Raw genomic sequence first — 24,308 nt, forward strand, 5'->3', positions numbered from 1 at the left:
TGTTGATCCGGTGTCGCAGCTGTCAATACTCCCTATAAATAGTCTGATTGTGGGATTTATTCATGTGTTATTCAATCGACGCAGCCGAGAGGCTTCAAAGCTTGTTTTAAAACTCAAAACAAAATCGGAAAAATAGCAAAAGAACAACTTTGTGGCGCCTGTCAAGGGTACATAGTTACCAATATCATGCGATTGCATTTAAAAAAAAGAAAAGCTGGTTATCATTCAGGTAATAGTATCAGGACTGAATATATTTGCTTCCTTCACATGAATCAAATCGTTTGGCATTCGTCTAAACAGAACGGCTTCTTCTTCCGACTCCGAGGAGAATAATAACGTTGCTGCATCCTTGAATCCTTCTGGACTTTAAAAACAAAAACAAAAGTTCCAACTTGAAAGAACCTGAATGCTGCCATTGGCAACGTCAACCTTCAAACATCCACACGCGTCAGATCTGTTTATCCGGAGCGTCTGAATGTGTGGCCCTTACCTCGAGTCTCACAGCGATGTGGTCACCTTCAGACAGAACCGCCCGAATCGCTGAAGGCCAGTGTGTGTGTGTGTGTGTGTGTGTGTGTGTGTGTGTGTGTGTGTGTGCGCGTCAACACATATAGCCTCACACATTCCCTTTACGATCACAAACCACACGTCGGCAATAATAGAGCAGTAATATTATCTACCCACGGACACGAGGGCAGTTTATTGTATGCCTCGCCTGAACCTCACAATCAATATTTAATAACGGACTCGGTGGACCGGTGCAGCGCTGAAAGGAGAAAGATGCCCTCATGTGCCAGAGAGCACATCATGTAGAGCAACGTGGATGTTTGTAGAGTGAAGTCATAAAGATAAGGCAAGGCGGGCGATCCTGAGGGGGGGGGGGGCAAAAAGACAGGAAGTGTCTCCCTGATCAGGACCGGCCCTCTTACTGAAAGCATCGGCCAATTCCAGTATGAGCTGAGCTTCTACTTCAACAGCTGGGAGAGAAAATTCAACAAGATATCGTTTTTGAATTCTCAGCTGTGTTAAAGAGAGAAAAGAGACTTTGTAAATAATGTAAAGACAGAATGACAAGAAATGCTGCACTGGAAGGATACATTTGACATTTTGGTAAATATTCGCTTGTTGCAGAGAGTTCGATTGACGCCACTCATGTTTGTGCGGTAAATGTGAAGCTAATATCAGCAGTCGGTTAGCTTAGCTTAGCATAACGACTTGAAACGGGGGGGAAACCGCGAGCTAAAAGTAACAACGATTGGTGGCTTTACACAAATGTTCCGCTTTGAGTTAAACTCTGATAAACCGTTGACCAATAACAAGCCTACTGAGCCATCCATCTTGATATAACCCCTCTGCTGCAGTATAAACTGCTACTCCAGCACCACGGATCCATCAACAAGCAGCAAGCCTTCACACACGGCGTGAGATGTACAGCCTAAGCTACTGTAAGCCATTTTATTGAGCTTTTTCGGCAAATTTGATTTCCCTCTGGATAAGTTACACAGTGTATATCTCAAGGGCTTTTATTGTGAAGGGTCAGAGCAGAAGGAGTAAATCTGGTCAACGTATCCTCACACAACAGTTTCTATGAGATCTTACGAAAGGTTACTCCTCATTTTTCGTGCATCTTCCGACGAAAGTCCTGCAACAGGTGCCAATTTTCCGTCGTTATATTAATACGGTCTTTTCAAAATAAACTCCCGCCTTTACAGGAAACAACTTAGTTCGATTTAGGCAACAAAACGACTCAGTTAGGATTATGAAAAGATTGTCTTTTGGGTTAAAATAACTGCGAAAGTGCCGTTACTGAAGTACGCAAGTCACGTGACAAATAAATGATGAATGTCGCTCATGACACAAACAACGATACATCGACATGCGGTTCGTAAAGGCCTTTAGGCTGCAGGCATTTCAGAGTAATGTTCGGGGCCGGAGATGCTAACTTGCACATATCTGAGTCAGATAAAAATTAACGACATATTCTGCCTCAAATCGCCTGCTGGATAAGACACGAGTCGATGGCACGGATCAAAATATTCGTAAGAATGTGACGAAGCGTATTTCCCATAATGGCGAACTTTTCCTTTAAGCTAAGACAGCGAATGCGTCTCTCTCCTGGTCAATCTTTGGCTCCCAGCATGTTCGGCCTTATTTGTTTTTGGGTGACGACTTATTTCTGGAACTGTCACGCGGCGACTTGGGCTCCACAGTAATATACATACAAACACTTCGATGCATAGTTACTGTGTTTGCGTGAGAACAGCATAGTGAGTTGACACTCGGGGTGGAGTCAACTTTACTATGGGGTCAAATAAACCAACAAAAAAACAAACGTGAACACGTGGGGAGGGAAAGATGGAAATGAGAGAGAGACTTATGAAAGGAAGAGAAGAGGGGAAAGGAGAGAATGGCAGGGAGAGGTTGTGAAACAGTACAACGTCAGACTGGAACATAACAACACAGAGAGAGACAAGTATTAGGAAAAATGGTTTAATATAGGAGACAGAAGCAAAAAACTGCATCACACAAGAACATACGTTTACAAAAATAATTCTGACTGCTTCAGCTACACAGTTAGTTCACAGAGAAGGACAGAGAAACCGGAGAAATCTAAACAGCTAAAAGCAAAAAGGTTCTAATTAGTTGATCTCTTTATTAAACTAAGACATTAATCCACTGAAGGTGACTAAATATTTCTATTCCTTCTTTTTCTATAATTGTCTTATCGTGTAGACGGCACAATACAGAAGTCAAATGAAACTTACCGCTTTTGTATAGACAAACTTGCTAGAACTATTTAAAAAGCAAAAAAGGAAAAGATCTGACACTCACCGACCCTCTGTTTTTTCGGGGGGGGAAAGAAAGAAAAGAAAGAAAGAGAACGAAGGCAGAAAGAAAGAACAACACTCACGTGAGGAAAAAGAAGTGAAAGAAATAAAGCCAAAGATCTTCGAGGAAATCTTATATCAAAAGCCAACTTCCTTGATGCCAGCTAGAAATCATACTCGGGGACCAGTCAGGCTCGGGCCACACCACCAGGCCACACAGAGCTTTTTCTAAGATTTTTTTGTTTTTTGTTGTATCCTTTAATCTCCAGTATAAAAAATCCCACTGGTACAAAATGCATAAGTACAATCAGTTGTAGAAATAGGAAAGCCTGCATTTTTTTGTACTTTTTAAATCCCATCCAGCGACAGATTTCGAAGTGTTGTCAAACAAACATACATCACACTTTTACAGGATCCACTGAGATGCATCGACTTTGGCTTCTCTCAAGACAAGAACTTGGAAACTACTGAAAAACTTTTTTTTTTCTTCTTGAGAATTAAACGAAACAAAAAAACAAACAAAAGAATTTGGATAATTTCTACAGACAAGCTCTTTTTTTTCCTTTTTTTTTTTACGGCACGGAAAGAGAGAAAACACACAAAACATTTTTTTGCCTCAAAAAACTCGACATAAGCCATAATGCAAAGAAACGACAAGTCATTTTTTTTTTCCTTTCAGATTTCATTGTTTGATAAATAGCACTTAAGATAATTGAGAAAGAAGGAGAACAGAGAAGTGAACAAGTGACGAGATAGAGATTACAACGAGCATCGGCGACGACAGCCCCCGAGGCGAGCCGCTCCACAGGGACCAACGTTTCTACGACCCGCTTGTGCTTCGAAAACATTGAAACAAAGACAAGATGCTTCACGTCAGGCTGTGAGAGATTTGGCAACGTGGTTTTGTTTTTGGGGGGGGGGGGACACAGTCAGCCGCGTGAAGTAGCGTGCCGACAGCACAGATTACACGAAGCCTCCGCGCGCAAAACGATTAAAAAAGGTCAACGCGAGTTGTGCGAGGTGACGATGCGATGCAGCGGGTTCTTACTGGTCCGTAGACTCTGCTTTCATACAGGTAGTTATGGCTGTTCTGTGGCTCATGTTGTGTACTGCATTTAGAAAAGAAAAAGTCTGCTGGCCTCCCTCCATGAGATCGCATAAAGTTTGGTATTTTTGGGTGAAAGCCGCATCGCCTTCATCTCGGCTGTTGTTTTTTTTCCAGCCCCGTGTGGACCAGCGGACGTGACCCCCTTCCTCTCCAAAACCCACAAGTGCTTTTTTTTATTTCCCCCGGCGCTATTCCAATAAGACGTCTCTCCCCGTTTGTAATAATCACTGGTTAGCCTCGGAGACAACAACCAGACGGAGAGCGACATCCTTCAAAAAAAAAAAAACGGCAGTTTTTCGGCCTTTCTGATCAGTCCGATCCGACGGAAAAATGGCGGAAGAGCGTCAAAACCCCCCCAGACTTTGACACGTGGGAGGTTAACGGCACACGAACGTGAACCCGGACTTGGCACACATCACTGACTGACAACATCTTCTACTCTTTATAATACTGGTACAACGCTCCCTGGTTAAGGCGACTGGTGAGCTTCTGTAGAAAATAATGCTGCCTTTTTTGTATTTTTTTTGCAGACCGTAAACTAGGCTTTCAGGGAGGGGGGGGGCAGTTGAATAGACTTGACAACACTGTGCCATGTAAACGGCTCGACTATGAGAATGTCAATAACACACTTTGGCATCTAAACATGATTTTGGCCCACTACACCACAAAGACTGGAGAAGTATGGAGAAGTCAAAAATAAAAACGTCAAAGAGTGAGTTGAGAAATAAAAGAAACGAGTGAAAACCGTCCCGACGGCGGCGTGTGCTTTTCTTTGTTCTTGGTCCTCCAGAGATCGAGGCCCGTTTGTGGTTCTTGCCCTGTGCTTACATCATGAGAAGCGAAGCTCGTCCGAGGTGATCGCGAGGACACAAAAGTAACGATCCTCGCCGCCCGAGACCAAAAAAGAAAAAAACATGGCCGCCGGCTACGACTCAGACATGTTTTCGGAAAAAACCCCCCAAAAAAAAACGATAAGAGGATGCTGAGAAATAAGGCTTTGGCGTATGACTCTCACCTCGCCGAGGAGCGGGACAGCGTGCGAGAAGACAATCAAAACGACGAACACACTGAAGCCTGATGTCTGTGCGCGCGAGATACTAATAGAGAGAGAACAGGAGTGCAAAGATTCGTGGTAAGGCTTTGATGAATAAAACGGCTGTACAAATGGCTAAAAATATCAGTGCGCGAGTCCCGCTTTTTGTTTCTTTTAAAGTGTGTGTGTGCACGCTGGGGGGGGGTAGACGGTCGCTGTGGAGGCGTTCACACTCAGGGGCTCTCATGCACAACAAGAAAGTAAACTGTGAGGTCTGCACGAGAATGTGTGTGTGTGTGGTGTGTGCGTGTATATAGATATATATATATATATATATATGACACATGGGCACTTTTTTTTTCCTTTCTCTTTTTTTTTTTTTACATCTTTACAAAGAAAAAAAAGCAAACATGACATTTTCAGGCAACAAGACCACAGAATAGCAAGTTAACAAACTCTTTTTTTAAATCTATATTTTTAAATATGAGGGATCCATACAAAACACTTATAATAAAATACCCATGTTATCAAATAATTTCACAAGAAGTACACTGACGCTAGGCAGGAAGTACCTTCAGAGTTTGGCACTGAACTCCACTGATCTTGTCTTTTTTTCTTTATAAGACATTTTGCCGAACAACAAAACACATCTAAATATTTGTTTCCCACGAGAGAAATAAAATAATAATGACATTGATGCTTCACAAGCTGACATTATATATATATATATATAGATATATTTATATTTATATATATTTTTAGGAATTTTATATAGCTAATTAACCAACAAGAAATTTAGCAAATAGGGACACTCCTTAAAAAAACCCCAAAAAGAAGAAACAAAAAGAAAAGAAACAACAAAGTAACTGTCATAGTAATATGAAAGGCTTTGTCTATTGTTCAAGTAAACTGATTTTTTAGTCTTCTCTTGAAAAACACGAGACATTTAAGACCGTTAGACTTGTGATGAAACCACAACTAAACTCACGAGAAGCACCGACGTTAACGCAGGTTTACAGGTATCTTAGTATTGTTTTTTTTTCCTCTATACATTTAAACAGTAGAAAATATAGGTCATTTCATCATGTGCATTTAAACCACGGATTGTCTATCTGTGAGTCAGTTCAGCAAAAGGTGACACAAGTAGGTAGCATTTCTCCCACCCAAACAGGGCAAATGTCTTTTTTTATTTTTTACCTTTAAACTACTCTAGAAAAAAGTGGTTCTATATATAGACTTTGAATGAGAAACAGAGCCACTTAAAATGGCCTTATCAAAAAACTTTACACTGCCTGAAAAATGTAAAAACCATTGGAGAGCTCTGAGAGAGTCTAATATTGATCAGACAGTTTTTATTCAAAACTGTTTGGAAGTAGTCTTATTTTTCAGAGGAAACTGGCGCGGACTGCTTCTGGGCCGGCGCGCTCGGGGTCTTTTCCGTCGGTGCCAGAAGCAAGATGGACGCGCCAGTTCCTGTCGTGAACTTTCAAGTTTACTTTAAATGAAGAAGAAAAGAAAAGAAAAACTGACAGAAAGAAGAAGAAACAAAAAAAGTTGCAGGAACACATAGTGTATGGAAATCACTTTGCCACAGGTTGTTGTTTTTTTTCTCCAAAAAGAACATTTGTTTTTCCATAAAAATCTCAGTCTTTTCTGTGTTTTTCATACGAATGCAGCTTTGTATCTTTTTCACATTGATTCATTTTTCTCACCCGCCGCTCCCTTGTTTGTCGCCTCCCTCCCCTCCCTGAAACCCTCCCGGAACACAGATCTAAACGAGGTCACATGCAAAGAAAACAAGAAAACAACAGAAAAAAAAGAAAACAACAGAAAAAAAAAAAAAAACTCAAAAAAAAGAAAATCCCAAAAAGTTCAACGTTCAAAAAGTCAGTAGGAGGCGAAGGAGGAGGAGGAGAACCAGGTTATGATCAGGTGAGCTCGGAAAAGACATCAGAAAAAACAATGACGGGGGAGGAAGGACGACGATGACACTTTGTTTTTTTTGGTGGGGATTTTTTTTGTTTGTTTTCGTTTTAAAAGTTTTTGTTTTTTTGGACGCCACGGAGACATGCTAGGCAAACGATGAGCTAACAGGCATGGAGATGGGTTGTTCTAAAAGGGGGAAAGAAAAAACAGGGGAGAGGAGAGAGTTACACACAGAGAGCCAGAGCACCACACCACTACAGCATTTTGTTTTTGTAAAAAAATCAGGAGAAACAACAACAAACAACAACAAACAAACAACAATGCAAACCGGCAGAACACCACTCACTGATTTCATTTTTTAAGCTTTGATTTTGTTGTTTTTAAAAATGATATAATAGGTCTATACTAACAGGCAACACCAACACACACACACACACACACACACAAAACAAAGAGCACCCAAAGCTTTATCCATCAGATCCCAGATGGATGTTGTCATTTGGGAGAAAAATACATATTTCTTTGGGAGAGGGGGAGGTGGGTCTTATCATTTCTTTCTTTAAAAAAAAATTTCACCACTTTGGAAGGGGGGGGGTAAGGAGGGGGGTACGAACAAACAAAAAACGCAAACAACCTAAACAAAAATCGAATAAAATGAGGAAAAACGCGAGGAGAAAGGAAAAAGGTGGAAATGTTGACAAGTGAAGAAGTGGTCCCACTACGGATGGAGAGAGGGGTGAGAAGAGAGAGATGGATGGATGGATGAATGACACAGGGGAGTGCGGAGGAGGAGGAGGGGGTCGCGGATCGAATGGCGGCGTGTTGTGATTGTGGTTTCTGCACCGAAAAAACATGAAAAACACCGGAGAACCCAACTCCACGAGACTTCTCCACAAGGGTCTACTCTTAACGATGCTGAATATTTTATAGGAGTCCAATAACTTAACAAGAGGCAATAAATAAAATCCTTTTTTTTCCTTCATCTGAGGCAGTAAAAATGTCGTATAAAAATAGAACTGCTTTTTTTTTACAAATAAAATTTACAGGCCTGTGGCTTTCTGTACTTTGACTTATTTTTTTAAAAATCTTTCAACAAACATCAAGTATTTTCAGTTCCCACCTCGAACCCATAAACTCTTCTTTTACTGTTAGAATTATCATTATAGCCTTCATCAAATTCTGGATGTTATTTGTGACGATGTTCTACATGCGGTAATATCCCTTTTCACAACAAAGACCAATGTGATCTGACCCAGAAATCTACTTTCTAATTTTTCAGTTTTTTCACCTTCTGAGAAATAAAAAAACTGTTTTTTATCTTCACGTAAATAATAAGTCGCAGCTGGAGTGTGTGCTTCGTTTGTTTCTCTTCTTCTGGTGGTGGCGGAGCGTAGCTGTACTGACTATAATGTGAAGAGGCCACTAACGTTTCTGCAGCCTTTGCTCCCGGGTTGCCAGCAGGCATAGAGGGGCTGGGTGTTTTCGGAGAAGCAGCGGCGGCCTGCAACCAACACCGCGGAGGTCAAAGGGCGAATGTGCATATCGGCGTGCGCGTCAAAAAATTAATTTAAAAAAAACGAGAGAAAAATAAAAGTAAAATCATCATGGCTCCTGTGTCTTTACCTCGGTCGTGGCTGAAACTAGTCCTCAAAAATGTATAAATAATCTCTGAGAAATAATAAAAAACAACTTCTAAACAAACTACCCAACGTACCTACTTCCTTCCAAAGAAAAAAAAGAAAATTGCACAAAGTAATGGCGGCAATGGAAGCGTTCATGTGTGTAAAAATAATAAAAAAATTGTAATAAATAATAATACTTGAAAGCTGACATAAAAATCTTCAAAAAAAGCAAGAAAAAGAAACAAAAAAAACAAGGCGTGTGTCTCCCTCGGGGTGGTTGTAGGTCGTCTCCCCCTCCCTCCCCTCCCTCCCCCCCAGTCCCTGTGTAGAGAGGTCGTGGCTCGGTTTGCTTTTTTTTTTTTTCATTGTCACCTCTTGGTGGGGGGACTTACCCTAGCAGTGCTAACATGGGGAGCAGATAGGCCCTAGTGCTAAGATCAGTACGGTTTGCTGTCGTTCTTGGAGCGCTTCAGCTGCACCTTCAGCCGCTTCATGCCGATCTGGAAGCCGTTCATGGCCTGGATGGCTGCCTGTGCCGACACTGGATTGTCGTAGCTGACGAAGCCTGCAGGTGACCGGAGGAAAAGTGTTTAGTTGGTAAAAAAAGAGGTGATAGAGAACAAGAATGTGACAATGTAAACACTGCTCATTTTTCCACTTGGCGTCAAACTTGTAACAGGGAGCGTTTCAAGCAATAAAGATTATATTTGTTAGAGTTGCATGAGTAAAGGTAAGCTATCCAATCTCTGAACCCATCGGCTATCGGTTTGACGACAATATTTCTATGGTTGCATTCTCTCTAGTGTCCACCAGGGGGCGACTCCTCTGGTTGTATAGAAGTCTATAGAAAATGACTCTACTTCTCTCTTGATTTATTACCTCAGTAAACATTGTAAACATGAGTTTATGTCTCAATCTCTAGTTTCAAGTCTTCTTCAATACAGCATGATGCTCATTTAGTACATTATGGTCCATTTAGAGTCACACAGACCATAAAGCAGGGGATGCTTTAGGGCGGGGCTACACGGTGATTGACAGGTCTCTAATAGACCATAAAGCAGGGGATGCTTTAGGGCGGGGCTGTTAGCAATAATACAATGATTCAACTTACTGAAAAGGAGAGTAGCTCATTTAGGCTGTTTTCATTCATCTACTGTCGTCTAAATGCAGTGAAGACAATCGTCTAAGGATTGTAAAAGTTGCTAACATGTTGGCGAATAGAGCGCGTGTCCGCTAAGGCCAATAAGGTAAACAACATGTGTTCCCCGTAAACAGGCTCGTGAACCATAACGGTGTAATAAAGTCTAATGAGACCGCGTTGAGATGATCGGTCGCCTCTATCTCGGCTTGTATTGTTGGTACATTAGCATTTCCTATAATCTTCATTGTTTCCTGTCTAACATAAGAATTTGAAGAGCTGTAATCAATCTCTTTTTATGTCTCTTCTCTTTGCGTCTGCTTTTCTGGTCTTGTTTATTTACAACAACTCCGCTCGTTTCAATGTTTAATAATAAAGTGCTGAAATTAAAACACGACGAGGCTCCTTCACCGTGTTTCTGTGTCTCCGGATATGTGATTGGTCTGGTTTACATCTACATGAAAACACCCAATAAGAAAAATATTAAAATTGAATGACTCCCGAAGGGGTTGTTGCATCAACAAATGAATGAAATAATAAAGCTGAGTAAAGCCGAATACACATAATGGTAAAGCAGATAGAGGGGAGTGAAGTGGCACTTTTAATGTGGAGCATCATGAGTCTGCAAAACAACTGGTTTGAATTCTAAACAATAAGACAAAAACTCAGTAAAACTGCTCCGAGAACGTTTAACCACAAACATTTTTGACCAACTTGACAAAAGCCACTGTTGGTCAAAATGTCAGAATAAAGGTCTTTGGAGCAGAAAGTGAAGTTCTGTTCACGCTGTCGTTCACAGAGTCGTCTTCGCACTTCACTTCCTCTCCTAACACCTGCAGCCTCTGAAGCTGACAGTAAACTCCTCGTCTCACGTAGGATTTTTAACACCAGGTGGAAAAGAGTCTCTTGTTGTCCCAGCTCAGGGTGTCTTATATGAACGGCTTCTATAAATGTGGCTGTTCGATTCATCGGCCGGTGTGTCTCGATATCTCACGACCCATTTTCGTCTTTTGCTCCCGCAGCATGTTGTCGGGAAACATCGCAGGAAAATGCGTGAATTTCCTGCAAAGTTTCCTGGAAAGAATGTGCACTCCTCCACTAACTTGAGAGGAAACAGAGACCGCAGTCTGTCCTGGTGGTTTTGAGCTGGTACAGAGGAGCGTTCTTCAAAGAACAGCTGAGATATGAATAAAACAGACGACGCCCCTGAACCGGGACACGGCGAGCACAGAAAGCAGACTTCGTGGTGACGACTGAGCCGCTGCCGTACCGAAGCACTTGCTCAGGTTCGTCTGTTTGTCGATGAAGACTTTGGCAGAGACCACGTTTCCGAAAGGCATGAACATCTGCAGTATGTCCTGGTCTCCAAACTCCTGGGGCAGGTGGTAGATGAACAGGTTGGCACCCTCGGGACCTGGCGGGGGGACGAGACGCAGTGAGGTCAGAGGGGGGGGGGAACGCAGCCGAAGCACTCGGCGCGGTGTCGAGTTCTGTTCATGCTTTTAAACACAAATTCTCCAATTATGTTGAACATTAAACAAACACGAATGCTTTTTCGTTTTCAGTTAATGATAATATTTTCGCTGTCGACCAACAAAAGCAGCTCCTGTTCCTCTCGCGCTTTCTTTCAGCGGCATGCCGTCTCTCTTAAGAGGGGTCACAGGTCACCCGCCCCCCCCCTCCCCCACATCCTAATCGTAGAAGGTCAGATCTCTCCGAATCATTAAATATGCTCTTCACCGCTGAACGGAGCCCGATGTCTGCCACTTCTTTGTCTCTCCCCTCGAGGGGTTCTGAACTCCCGGATGGATCGGCGAAGAAAGAAAAGCATCTTCATACAAACGGGTCTTTGTTGGAAGCAGAGATGCGACAACACTTCGGCTCACTGGAACGCTTCATGATCACGTCTGCTTTGTGTCCCACGCTTTTATTCAAGGCTTTTAGGGAAAATAGTTTTACTTCAACCGTCAGGTTCTGTTTGGATTTTCTCTTCCACAATATAATTAATTTAACTGTAAAATATAACAGGAATGTATCAGAATGACTCCGAACATATTCACACCAACAGTAACTTTTATATTCCTTCAAAATAAGATCTATCCATCGATCTGTAGATGATCTATTCTTCTTCTTCTTCTGGTAAATGTTCAGTTGATCATTTGAATTATAGGTTTGATTTAAGAGCAAACTACTTAAAATGATTATTGCAATCAACAAATGTTCAATTCATTGATTTCACAGCTGAAAAACTGACTTTGTTCCATTAATAACTATAATGTAATAATAAACATGTAGATCGTTGGTAAAAATGTTTTAAAGTGACACTGATTTAAAATTGTAATATTTAAATCAGGTCACTTTTGGGCGTTATTTACACATTTATACTACAAACCAATCTTGACACTTTAACTGAGATGTTAAACTTCGACGACATATTTTTTCGAAGATGATTCTGAGCGTTCAAATGTGTCCTGCTGTCTATTTGCTGCTCTTCAGAGTAAATCCGTCTGCGGTTCAGAAACAAGAAGCTCCCGTCGAGCAGCAGCGCTGTGCAGACAGACGGCCCCCCGGGGGGCTTACTGACCCTCTTTCTGGCTGCCGGCGGCCCCTTGCTGCTGCAGCAGGGACTGGCTGTAGAGCGTGGGCAGCGCTGCGGCGGCGTACTGCTGGATCCCTGAGTAAGCCTGCGTCAGCGCGTCCATGGTGCCCGCCGTCCCGTTGGTCAGCCCCCCGCCCAGGCCTCCGTTCAGAGCCGCCATACCTGAGAGCATTTGAGCAACTTTACATAAAACCCAACAATAAAGAAAGAAGAGTGCACTTACTCGTTAGCGCTCCATTGAAGGTTGTTCACCACACACACACACACACGTACTGATATTACACATCACTACTGTGTCTACACACACAGCAGCGAACACGGGACACACAGAGTAACACTTCAAACACAGTAACGTGGAGGATGGGCGCAGCTGATGACAGCCAGAGCTGCACAGGTTTCAGAAGCACGACGAACGCAGGAACACACGAAGACACCGCGTCGACAAAACACTCAGGCAAACTGTTAAAACACCAGGACGACCACGTGAAAACACACTTCACCGGGACGTGGGCGTAGGAACGAGTCCTAAAGTTCAGAAATAAGTCTGCCGACTTGTGCCGTCGTTAACACAAGCTGAAGAGATGCTGACGTTTAGTTCTCTGATACAAAACAGGTCAGTGAACGCCCCTCTGGTGACTCTTAGAAAGAGTGTGAACGAGACGACTGAACGTCCTCACTGGAGCACTCGTCCTCCTGTAGCTTCGTGGTGGAGGCGTGAAGTCATGTGACCGTGGTGGAGCTCCTCCATAGCCCAGCGTCAGCTTTTTACTTTCCTAAAAGCACCGTTAATCTGTGAAGATCATCTTGATGTGTAAGTATCATCAACGCTTGAGTTGCCACAGAGATCATTTTAACAAGTGCAACGTTCACTTCCTGTTTGGCCGACAAAAGAGTGCACGAAGCCGTTCAGCCGCACGGAGCCGCTGCAGACAGCTGCAGACAGCTGCATGGATTATGATCAGAGCATTATATCTGTTGCATGAGAGGGAATGAAGCGCATTGAATTGTCTTGTTTTTGCCGCTCAAAAATGAGTCAATAGTAGTGATTCAGTCACCCAAACAACAGGTGCATCTCTTTTTATACGCACTATAATCACTGCACTTCTGTCCATCCTGAGAGGGATCCTCCTCTGCTGCTCTCCCACAGGTTTCTTCCTCTTTCCTCCCGTTAAAGGGTTTTTGGGGAATTTTTCCTGTTCTGATGTGAGGGTTTCCCGGGACAAGAGGATGTCACATGTGTACATATTGTAAAGCCCTCTGAGGCTAATTTTTAATTTGTGATTTTGGGCGATACAAAAATAAATTGAATTGAATATAATAAAATGACAAAGAATGATACATAATGACAGATTCACCAGTTTGATGCACGTTTAAATTCCACGTAATCTGCATTGGTACCGATAAGTGAAATCCATCCCAACGCTTACAGAAGTGTCTCGCTCTGCGTGTGGAGAATTGTGTTGCCAAGTCAAACAGCAACAGCGAGGTGTGATGTGCTTTTCCAGCCCTGCGACGTCTCACTTTAGGGGTGAAGACAGGCGGGAGGGAGCGGGGGAGGCCGGGGGGGAGGACGGGGGGTTGCTGGTTTGAAAAGTGGAGGAACGCAGCAGTAACACTCATTAGCTGCTTGTAACGGCTTAATATCACGGCGGAGGGCAACTTGTCTGAGGGGGTCTGACATTGGCTCGGCGTCCTGTCGTCTCACCGTCAGACACAGTGAAATAAATGATCACCGCAGAGCTCCGGATGATAGGTCACTCATTTATTCAGGAATAATTGCACCGGTGACCTTTGCAATTCAATTAAGGCCTAGATGTGTTTAAATGAGGGCGGTTGGCGGTGGAGGAAGGAGGGGGGGGGGGGGGGGGGGGGGGGGGGGATGCAAAAAGGAGAGCGGCCCTTTCTGTTTGAAAGGACGATCATGTATGTGTGTGTGTGTGTGTGTGTGTGTGTGTTTCTGTCCCGGGAGTAGAGGCGGAGATGATTTACACAGCGGATACAGCTACTCCAGCCGAGGACCGGTAAAGGCCAGAGGAGGATAATGTGGTGGAAGAGGCCGGGAGGACAGGATCTCTGCTGGAATATATACATATATATATATATACATATATATGTGTATATATATATATATATATATATATGTAATAATAACGCCTCTGATTAAGATCCCAGCTCCCGTCTCCCCGGAGCTCAAAGGCAGACGCCGGCGCACCAGGCGGGCCGACAAGTCGGCACGACTCCACGCGTGGATAGAAACGTGTCTCCGCTGTGGATCTCACCAAACTGGAACGTATTTAGATGCTACACCAGATGCTCTGCAAAATACTGTCATCATAAAACTAACACGAGTTTGCAAATGTTGTCTTCTTCGTGTCTTCCTGACAAGAAGAAATGGTCAAATGTTTGTATTTCTTGGCACGAAGGAAGCAACATTTTTCTTTTTTTTGTGCATGAAAGTGCTCATTAGTTATTAAATATAGTCTGCGTGATGATTGTAAACCAATGTCTTTTTTGAAAGTTATTTTAGTGGAAGAATGTGCAAAAGTTTGACATGAACATGGACAGGTTTGATATGTATTGGGCAGTACAATTGACAGATTAGTATTTCTTGAATGAACATTTAATTCTATATTTTTTGGCACATGCAGAGAAAGCTAGATTTAGCATTTAACCCGAATACAACATGGTCTCACACACACGCACGCACGCACGCACGCACACGCACACGCACACACACACACACACACACACACACACACACACACACACACACACACACACACACACACAATAGCAAGCTCAACCCAGGACACAATCAGGAAGCGGATGGAGAGATGGATGGATGGATGAAATGTCTGCTGCCAGATGAATGAATGAACCAGCCGGCGCTGTGAGAGCGAGAACAATTTACTGTCGAGTGAAAAGGAGACGCAGAGAGACGACGGGAGGAACCGAACTCTTTAAACACACACTCTCTCTTATCTCAGAACTTCTGTTTCATCTCTTTCTTTCTCTATCTTACGGTTTTTCACATCTACAATGATGTTGAACTTCAGTTATCTAAGTATGTATGTATGTATGTAGTATGTCTCGACTCTTCATGGGTTTTTAAATGACCTCAGCCTTTGTTTAATATACTAAATATTGTTTAATATATATATATTTCTTTTAAGTACAAATTCTGCAGATCTTGAAAAAAAAATCAGTTACATTTTTTTCCTTTTCTTTAAATGGATGAAAATGAAAGATGAAATAATGACTGCGTCTCTCTGCGTCGGCTCACAGGTCGTAGCAGCGATGTCGCCGATGGCCGTGGACGGTGGGAAAGCGGAGGTGTGGGTGACGGTGGAGTGGCCGATGGCAGAGTGAATACTCACTGTTGATGCTACCTGCTAGTGCATTAATGTTGTTCAGGCCGACGGTGCCTGCCAGGCCCTGCAGGGTGCTCAGAGAGGTCAGAGAGTTCATGCCGGCGTTGGAGTTGGCTGTTGTTGCGGGAAGAGAGGAGGAAAGGGGGGGGGGGAAGGGGGGAGGAGGTGAAGAAGAAGAGTAGGAGACAAAAAACAGACTTGTTCAAGAAGATTCCTCCTCAAGGCCTTCTTCACTCAATACACATTCAAAAATATTTCGGAGGTGCTATTTATATAATTTAACATCATTTTGAACTGGAATAACTGTAAACTAGCTGAAACCACTGCTGAGAAGACTGGCTGCCTCTGTTTCACCTCAACAAAGTCTTCAATGCTCTCATTGTTTGATATCTTTAATATTTGAATGCCAATTGGTGGAATGTCTGGAAAAAAAGGCGGAGAAAAGTCAGAGAAAAGTCAGCAAAAAGTCAGAGAAAAGTCAGAGAAAAGTGGGAGGAAAGTCTGAGAAAAGTCAGCAAAAAGTCAGAGAAAAGTCAGCAAAAAGTCAGCAAAAAGTCAGAGAAAAGTCAGCAAAAAGTCAGAGAAAAGTCAGAGAAAAGTGGGAGGAAAGTCTGAGAAAAGTCTGCAAAAAGTGAGCGAATAGCCGGAGAAAAGTGGGAGAAAAGTGGGAGATAGCGACACCGTGTGGCCCCTTGTATCAAACTTTAGACGTCCTACTTCTGCTGCATTCACGTGGAATCGGGCTGACGGGAGAGCGGACGAGAGCAGGACGGTAAAGTTACACATCGTTGCAGTTTGTGCATCTATTTCTAGATTGAGGATGAATCTATTAATTGGAGTCGGCAGCCATTCCAGCCTGAACAGATTTCCCCTCGTATATTTTGGAAAACATCCTTCTTCAAATTACATCCAATACTGACCAAACATGGACCAATGTGATGTTCAAATATTCCAAAAAGATTACATTTTGGATTTGATTCTTTTAATTAGTTTATAAATCTTTGAAACGCCGCGACGACAAGTGGCCATACTCGTCAAACACTCGACGTTCCGGCACTAAAATGCAACAATGCAGAACTAAAGCGGAGCTTTGAGAGTTTATTCTGTGAAGCGTCTTCTGAAGAGAAGTGCTGCAGTTCAAGGGAAATGTGATCTCGAGGCAACCAACCGTGTCCACAGTGATCTCATTCTTTTATGGATTTAAAATATTGTGTCTCAGGTTAATTAAAGGTGAATATTTCTAAACATCCAGGAAAATCAGCAGCACTTCATCATATGTACAAAAAAACCCTCATGTAAAAGCATATGGAGATGAAAACAGGAGACACACTACAGGGAAAACAAGGTTCCTCGTGCTCTTCTGCTGTCATCGTCTTTCAGACGAGCAGAAACAAAACATACAATATACATATTAAGCTGTTTATTTTATAACTGTGCGTCTGTAGATTTCTCCTAAATTCACCAAACGTTACCATTAGATAATCCCTCATTTGCATATTTCAACATAACATTTCAGAAATCTCCACTTCAGCGGCTCTTACATGCAGCAAACGTTACACGTTCATTCCTCTCTACGTTCTGAAGGCTCCTCGCCTGGCGTTATCCCATGTTTATCATGTAACCTGTTCACCTGTAGTGTCTCCCCTTCAAAGAACATGTATGTTTGCTGTTGGCAGATATTGGTGAAAGCAGGCACAGCGCTGCATTCAAAGTGATGCTGTCGTTGCATGAAACAAAACACAAGGACCATCCAAAAGGAAGCAGACGACATGTACAGGAAGGGGGAGGAGCATCAACCAGAGGAGGCTTCCTATGCTGGCGAGTAATCTCTCCGTGAAACTCGTGGGATTCTCTCTCGATCGTGACTTTTCATCGAGCACAGCTGGTTACAGACACCAACACACACACACACACACACACACACACAGGTGCACACAAACCTGGACCGCCGGGAAACAACAACACACGTTTCTGTAAATCTACAACCGGGAAAGTTTTTGGCACAAATCACAGCCCCAAAAACAACAGTTCAGCACAGAACGCACGGACATGCACACACACAGACGCGCACACGTATACAGCGTGTCACGGGATGGGCGTGGTGGTGGGGCGGCGCTTCGACAACACGACAGCATGGTCTGTTGAGATGGAGGACGGTGGACACACACACACACACACACACACCATGGGAATGTGCCAGACGGGATGAATCGGCAGCGATGATTTGGGTTGATGGAGGTTTTTTTTGGTGATGTGTCATGAGGGTGGGGGAGGGGCGACAACACTGGTGACGGTAACGGTGGAGAGCGGAGGACGTCGGCAGGCGTCGGGTGCCCCTCCACCCACCCCGACCCCCGGCGTCCCGAAGGTGTCTGCGGTGTTACCTGGGCTGCCCAACACTCCCAGGGAGGCGACGCTGTTGGACAGGGGGTTTGCGGCGGAGGGACTGGCTGAGTTTTGGGCCGCCGCCGCTGCCGCCGCTAAAGTGGCCAGGTTCTGCAACTGCAGAGCACTCATACCTGGAGAGAGGAGCCAGAGAGGAGGGGGGGAGGGGGGAGGGGGGGTCAAACCTTTAGGGAGCGAGGTCGTGGGCTCGGCTGGACCCGGGACAGAGTTCACCAGAGGGACAAGTACCGAACACGAGCGAGCTGTCCGGAGGTCAACCAGGAATGACAGAGGAGTGTGTGTGTGTGTGTGTGTGTGTCACTGTGAAGAGTCTGCAGTGTGTGAAGAACCAACTACAGCAGATGATTTCCGCTAATAAATCCCAAATGTGTGTAAATCAGTAAAAGCAGCTGTTGTTTAGGTTTGGTGCAGAAATGATCTGTGATTGTTTTTCTGTCTGAGCTCAGTGGAGGCTCGTCGTCTCGTTATCAGGCTTTTTTATGCCGATTATATCATTTGCTCGGCTTTAAACAAAAGTCTAAAAGGTGCCTTTTCAACGTGACGCTTTATCAGCTGCAACTGCCACGTGAGCTAAACACGCTAACATGCACTGAAAGCTACGTCAAGAAAAGAAGGAGAAGCTCTTAAACAACCCTTCCAGAGAGAGAGACTTCATCCTCTGCTCAGGCAGACATCAGTCCACCACATCTCCACACAAAGAAGAGGTAACGTGCTGAACTTACGCTGCTTCACGCATTGGTTCCTGTGAAAATGTGCATTTTGAAAAGAGGGATACGAAGAGAGCCACAGTCTGAATCACAGAGCCGCTGACCGAAGTGTGAGAACGGGCTGAATGCAACAACAGAGATTATTAAGGAGGACAGATATACATCTGTCTTTAGACTAAAGACTTTCACAATAAAGCTGTAGCTGAAGACACCTGCAGGCTGAACCCTCCTCGCTGGTAATCTGCTGGCTGGCATACCGGGCTGTACTTACGCATAGTTAATGACTACATGCCAACACCCAAGTGATGGGGAAGCAAAGGCTATAAAACACCTTCTGCGAGTACAGCTGAACCTTTCACCTTTTCTCCGTGTGTGTGTGTGTGTGTGTGTGTGGACATTAGGAGGTGGAGAAACCTCATAAAGCAAACAGATTCAGTCTCCAGAGCAGGAAGTCGTTCTTACCACCAGAGAAGCCTCTTCCTCCGACTCACGAGCGTGTTAAGAGGTTAAGACGGTGGACACTGTCAATGTGAGGTGTATGTGTCGTATATACAGCCTGGGTGTATATACAGTACCATGGGAATACGCACACACTCACTCACACACACACACACAGATAGACACACACGAACAAGACACCACGAAGAAGATCCATCTTGTTTGAACGAAGATCCGAAAACAGAGATATCCTTCAGCCGGACAACCCAACGCAGCAGCCAATGACAGCCGACGGCGGGATTCATGGGATCCACACCTCTGATTGGTTAATCCGAGGTATACACACACAAAAGGGCCGCTCTCCAGCAGGAAGTGTGTGTGTGTCTGCGGTAATGAGTGCGCGTACTCGCATCCAAGCCAAAACCAATCTTGTTTTCAGAGCGATTTTCCTCAATTTTCTGTGACGCATCAAAAGCTGAAGTGTTTTTTTCTATTTTTCGACGCAACGCGGTGAATAAGAACAGGCGCCCGCCCGCCGCCGCTCTGTCGTCACGTTGAGTGAAAAATGCACAAATTGAATCTCGCGCTCGTTTAGACCGCGTGTGTGTTTTTACCTCGTGCAGCACGCGAGCAGCTCATTCTCCGTCTGAGTTCTTCTTCATGCCTCTTTATTGTGACACTTTCTCCCCTCGCTGGGTTTCACCACAGAGGCTCCCATCCAACACAACCGCTCAGGGTAATACTTCAGTAATACTTCAGTAATACTTCAGTAATACTTCAGTAATACTTCAGTAATACTTCAGTCATTGTCTGTTTCTATTTCATCCCTGTTTTTCAATTTCCTTGATTTCTTTCCTTCCTGCCTGCAGTTCCTTTCCTCCCCCTTTTTTCCTTTCTCTCGTCCATTTCTTCTGCTCGTCTTCTCCTCCCCCTTTCACTTCCCTTTATCCTCTTTTCCATTTCCTTTCCTTGCTTCTGGGTCCTTTCCTTTCTGCCTTTCACTTCCCCTTTCCTATCACACATTCCCCTTTCTTTCACCATTTTTCTTTCCTACTCCCTCTTTTCCTTTCCTCCCATCCTTTATAAACATCTTTCATGCCTAATGCGTCCTTATTTCCTTCCCTTTTTCCATTTCCTCTTCTTTGCTTCCCTGCACTTTAGATCTGTTTTCCTCCTTTCCAATTTCCCACATATTAACTCCCTTTCCTTCTATTTTACCCCTTCATTTATCTTCCTCCTTTCCTCCCTTCCACTTTCCACTTCCCCTCCTCTTTTCCATTGTTTCCTTTCCTGCCTCTGTTATCTTTTCCTTGCCTCCTTTTCTTTCTTTCTTTCTTTTCTCCTCTCTCTCTCTCTCTCTCTCTACATGCGACCTCTTTTCCCCCCTTTTCTCAAAGCAACTCAACCCCAGCTCTTACCTGCATCAGTCAAAGGTTATCTCCCTCATTGAACATCCTTCAGGACGGTCATGAGGAGGAAAACGGGAGCAGGCGTGATATGAAAGTACATCTCTGGGTTAGAGAGACGGCAAAGAAAGAGACAAATACAATCGACTCCCCGCGTCACAGTCGGAGTATCCGGGCTGTGCAGATGGTACGCGAGTGTGTGAGCGGCTACATACGTGTGCGAGGACGCGTGTGTGTGTGCGTGTGCGTGTACACGCTCCATGCGGCCTGTATGGCAGCGCCGGGCTGCACCAGGCTGGCGTTGGCTGTGTCTAATTGAATGCTCATTGGTGTAATTGAAGCCTCTCAGCTCTGCAGCTCCTCGTGTTAAAGACCGGGACCAGATGTCATTCAGCTGTGTCACATCTCCTGCCAATCACGAATGCTCTCTCTCTCTCTCTCTCTCTCTCTCTCTCTCTCGCAGATGGAGAACCAACAGATCTCCAGATTCAGACGCCGTTACTCGCCCTCGCTTCCAAAAAATCCCAGAGCCTGTTTTTCCCGTGTGAGTGTGTGTTTGTGAGGACATGTGTGTTTGAGCCTCGACAGCAGTGTGCAAAAAAAAAGAAAAAAAAAAGTAAATCATCCAGAGGGAAATTGCAGAAGGCGCTGTAGCTCGAGAGAACACGACAGAGACACAAGATGGCGCTCGCCTCTTTGAAAGAGAAGAACTCCCATCATGCTCAGATGGCGCGATTGTTTCTCACTCGTCGCAGCGTAGAGAGCGCGCTGAGGAGAGAGGAGGACGGCCGGTGTGAAGGAGAGATGAAGAAAGTGTGATTGGAGGAGGTGCGAGAGAAAAAAAGAGGCGAAGAGAGAGAAAAACGAGAAGAGTTTAATGGAAAGAGAGAAGGAGTCAGAGATGATGATGGGAGCGAGTATCCACGGGTCCCGGAAAGTCTTCAATAAATCTAAATTTTAAGCCCTAAAAAATTATATTTCTTAGAGACAGAGATTTTATCTTGTTCAACATTTAATAGGAGGCTTCTTGGCTCGCTGCAGGCTCAGATTAATACAGAACTGGGTTAATACAATATGCATTTTTTATTGCGGCAGCCTTACTTAAGAGAATTGGACTGTCCCTTACCACTTTACATCTCCTATTTCAGAGTTTGAAAAGTTTCACCGGCTAATATCCACTGCAGGTTTTATGAGCTTTATTTCCCTCTTTTTTTAACGGCTGATATTTTGCTGCAGATGCTCTTGAGAGAGAAAGCGTGGAAGTGCAGATGACAGAGCAGTGAGAGAGGAGCAGTAGATGGCGCCAGCCCCGCAGTGCACAGATATCCACCAACAAGCGCTTTGAACCAGTTTTCCCTCCACTCCCTTCTCCTCTCTCTTTCTCTTTCCGACTCATCCGTCCCAGAGCCGCGGTGCTACCGCTACACGCCCAGGGCACAGCTCTTGTCTGGCCTCATTAAAAGATCAAGACAATTCTTAGCAACGGTTAATAAATCTTCGGGGCAAAGATCTCTCTTAACTCCGACACGCGAGTTCGTCTGTTATGCTCTTTGGTCCTTCTGTTAGAAAGTCTGCGAACGAAAAAGGAAAAATAACAAGCGAGGCGCAACAAAGAGTCCATCGCCGTGTGGATGAAACAAAAAGAGGAAAGAGAAAAGGAAGTTTATCAACTGGTTTCTTTCGACTCACCGGCCATCTGCTGGATCCCGCTGAAGGCTCCCAGGTTACTGGAGGAAGTCGCCTGCTGGAGCAACTGATGGGAAACAAAAAAGAAAAGAGAGAGAGAGAGAGAGAGGAGGCAGAGAAAAGAGAAGAGGGAGAAACAGAGTGAGCCGCGTGGATGCAGCTAGCTCGACACATGTCTGCACAATGCTACACGGAGAAGCTGAACTGGTGATTTAGCAGCGCGGGTTTGTTGCCTCGGTGCTCGATGAGTAAATGAGCTGCTAATACAGCGTGATCGCTCCTCTAAGCAAACACTGTTTGTATTCCACCGTCATTCTTCCAGACAAGTTGAGCATGAAAGCTCTAATCTAGCCGACTAATTCCATTCCAAAAACAAAAGTGGAATACTGATGCTGTCAGAAAAAGAAAAATCATCCTTCAAAGAGTTGAATTAACATCTTGTTTCTATTGTTAGTGCAGAATACAGAGCGTAATCTTCTCAAAAGAGTGAAGAAAGAGGATTGAAAGAGCAGGAGGCCGGGAGACCAGATTCACAGATCACTTTTTACCCCCAAGAACCAATCAACGTTCAGTAAAGGTGGGATGTCTGAGCTCTGTTCTCCCGTTGAACAGACAGGTTTAATTGCTCTTAGAGTCACACAAATTGAGAATCGAAAGACTGTTGACGTCGTGTGTTTTAAGGAGAATTTGGCTGTTTAATTTAGACGCTAAGAGCAATAAGTCAAGGGTCAGCAGATGGCTGCAGAGACACGAGGAGGGAAGGAGGTTTCTGAACTGTAAAAAAACAAAATACAAATCCCCAAATCAACCGACGGCGGTCTCAGATGTGCAGCCGAGCCGCTGCAGGATTTATCAAATTGGGGATCAGTGGACTCCCAAGGGGTTCAACACTGTCCCCAGCCAGATCATTTATTTGTTTAATCCCAACAAGAGTCTGAGGAAGTTACCACATTCAGCCTCGAATACATCAGAGCAATTACAACGCAATAGGCCTCACATTTAACTTCAGGATGGAGGATTCTCTGTGTCTGTGCTTTCTTTCTCTGGCGTTACGCTTTCCTGAGATACAGAACATACATTATTGGCTTCTAGCAGCCTCAACCTGTTCAGAGACCTCATTTCCTCGCCAGCCAACAATCCCAAGAGGAGGACGGAGAGGAGAGGAGGAAGAGAATGAGAGAGAGGAGGGAGGAGGAGACAGGAGGCCAGAGAGAGTGTTTGGGAAATTTATTTTTCAGGTTGGAAGGTTTTTCGATTGGGGAACTGACTGCTGCGGCGTTGGCCATGGGGCTGTAGTAAGGGGTGGAGGAGGAGATGGTGGTGGGCGACGCGGCGGCTCTCCTTACAGCCAGATACTGCGGGGTGAGGCCGCCCAGGCCCGTCAGGCTCCCCCAGGTGGTCGCACTGTTGAGCTGCTGCATCTGCTGCGCCAGCTGCTGCTGCAGACGCCGCTGCTCCTTGTCCTTCTGCGTGTCGGCGAACTTCACCACGATGGGAGACGAGCAGCCCTGTGTGGGAGGAAAGGAGGGAGGAGAGGAGGAGAGGAGGCAGCAGAGAAGAAAAGAAAAGAATTGAGACAGAAGAGGAGGAAAGATGGAGGATGGAGGAAAGAAGAGAGGAAATGGTAGAGAGGAGGAAGATAAATAGAAGAGGAGCAGAGAAAGAAGAGATGGAAGATTCAAAAAGGAAAAGAGGAGGCAAGAGAAGAAATGTGGAAAAAGAGGAGAAGAGGAGACAAGAGATAATTAGGGAATGAGGTCTGTGTTTACACCCTCACTTTATACTGTATGTACACGATAACAAATAAAAATGATTCATGTGATCGATGCATATCATGAAAGTTACATCTCATAAAAACAGCTTATATTGAACTTTACATCAGCTAGGAAGAAGAAATATCTACTCTTGATTAAGTTAAGAGACACTCACACTCACACACACACACACACACACACACACACACTCACACACACACACACACACACACTGCTGCTCTGAGGAATACAAATTCGGACAATTAGAAACACTTCTGTTCGTCTA

The 24,308-nt window shown here is 44.4% G+C and overlaps 1 protein-coding gene across 5 annotated transcripts in view; it reads right to left on the minus strand.

Moving 5' to 3' along the window:
• Positions 1-2,474: 2,474 nt before the first annotated feature.
• Positions 2,475-24,308, minus strand: part of celf2 (cugbp, Elav-like family member 2) — a 130,358-nt gene continuing 108,524 nt past the window's right edge. For 2 of the 5 annotated variants that reach the window (XM_079294616.1, XM_079294615.1), the window contains exons 7-13: positions 23,615-23,776; positions 22,272-22,335; positions 15,632-15,739; positions 12,240-12,416; positions 10,926-11,069; positions 8,910-9,082; positions 2,475-7,081 (exon numbers count right to left, since the gene is read on the minus strand). In XM_079294616.1, the coding sequence (XP_079150742.1) occupies positions 8,955-9,082; positions 10,926-11,069; positions 12,240-12,416; positions 15,632-15,739; positions 22,272-22,335; positions 23,615-23,776 (783 nt within the window). In that variant the 3' untranslated portion in view covers positions 2,475-7,081; positions 8,910-8,954. Of the gene's footprint in view, positions 7,082-8,909; positions 9,083-10,925; positions 11,070-12,239; positions 12,417-15,631; positions 15,740-17,967; positions 18,145-22,271; positions 22,336-23,536; positions 23,777-24,308 lie in introns of all 5 variants that reach the window. The other 3 variants (XM_079294614.1, XM_079294613.1, XM_079294617.1) reach the window with 2 other exon arrangements.

Source organism: Melanostigma gelatinosum, assembly GCF_949748355.1.
Source record: "Melanostigma gelatinosum genome assembly, chromosome: 22".
Taxonomy (NCBI): Eukaryota; Metazoa; Chordata; class Actinopteri; order Perciformes; family Zoarcidae; genus Melanostigma; species Melanostigma gelatinosum.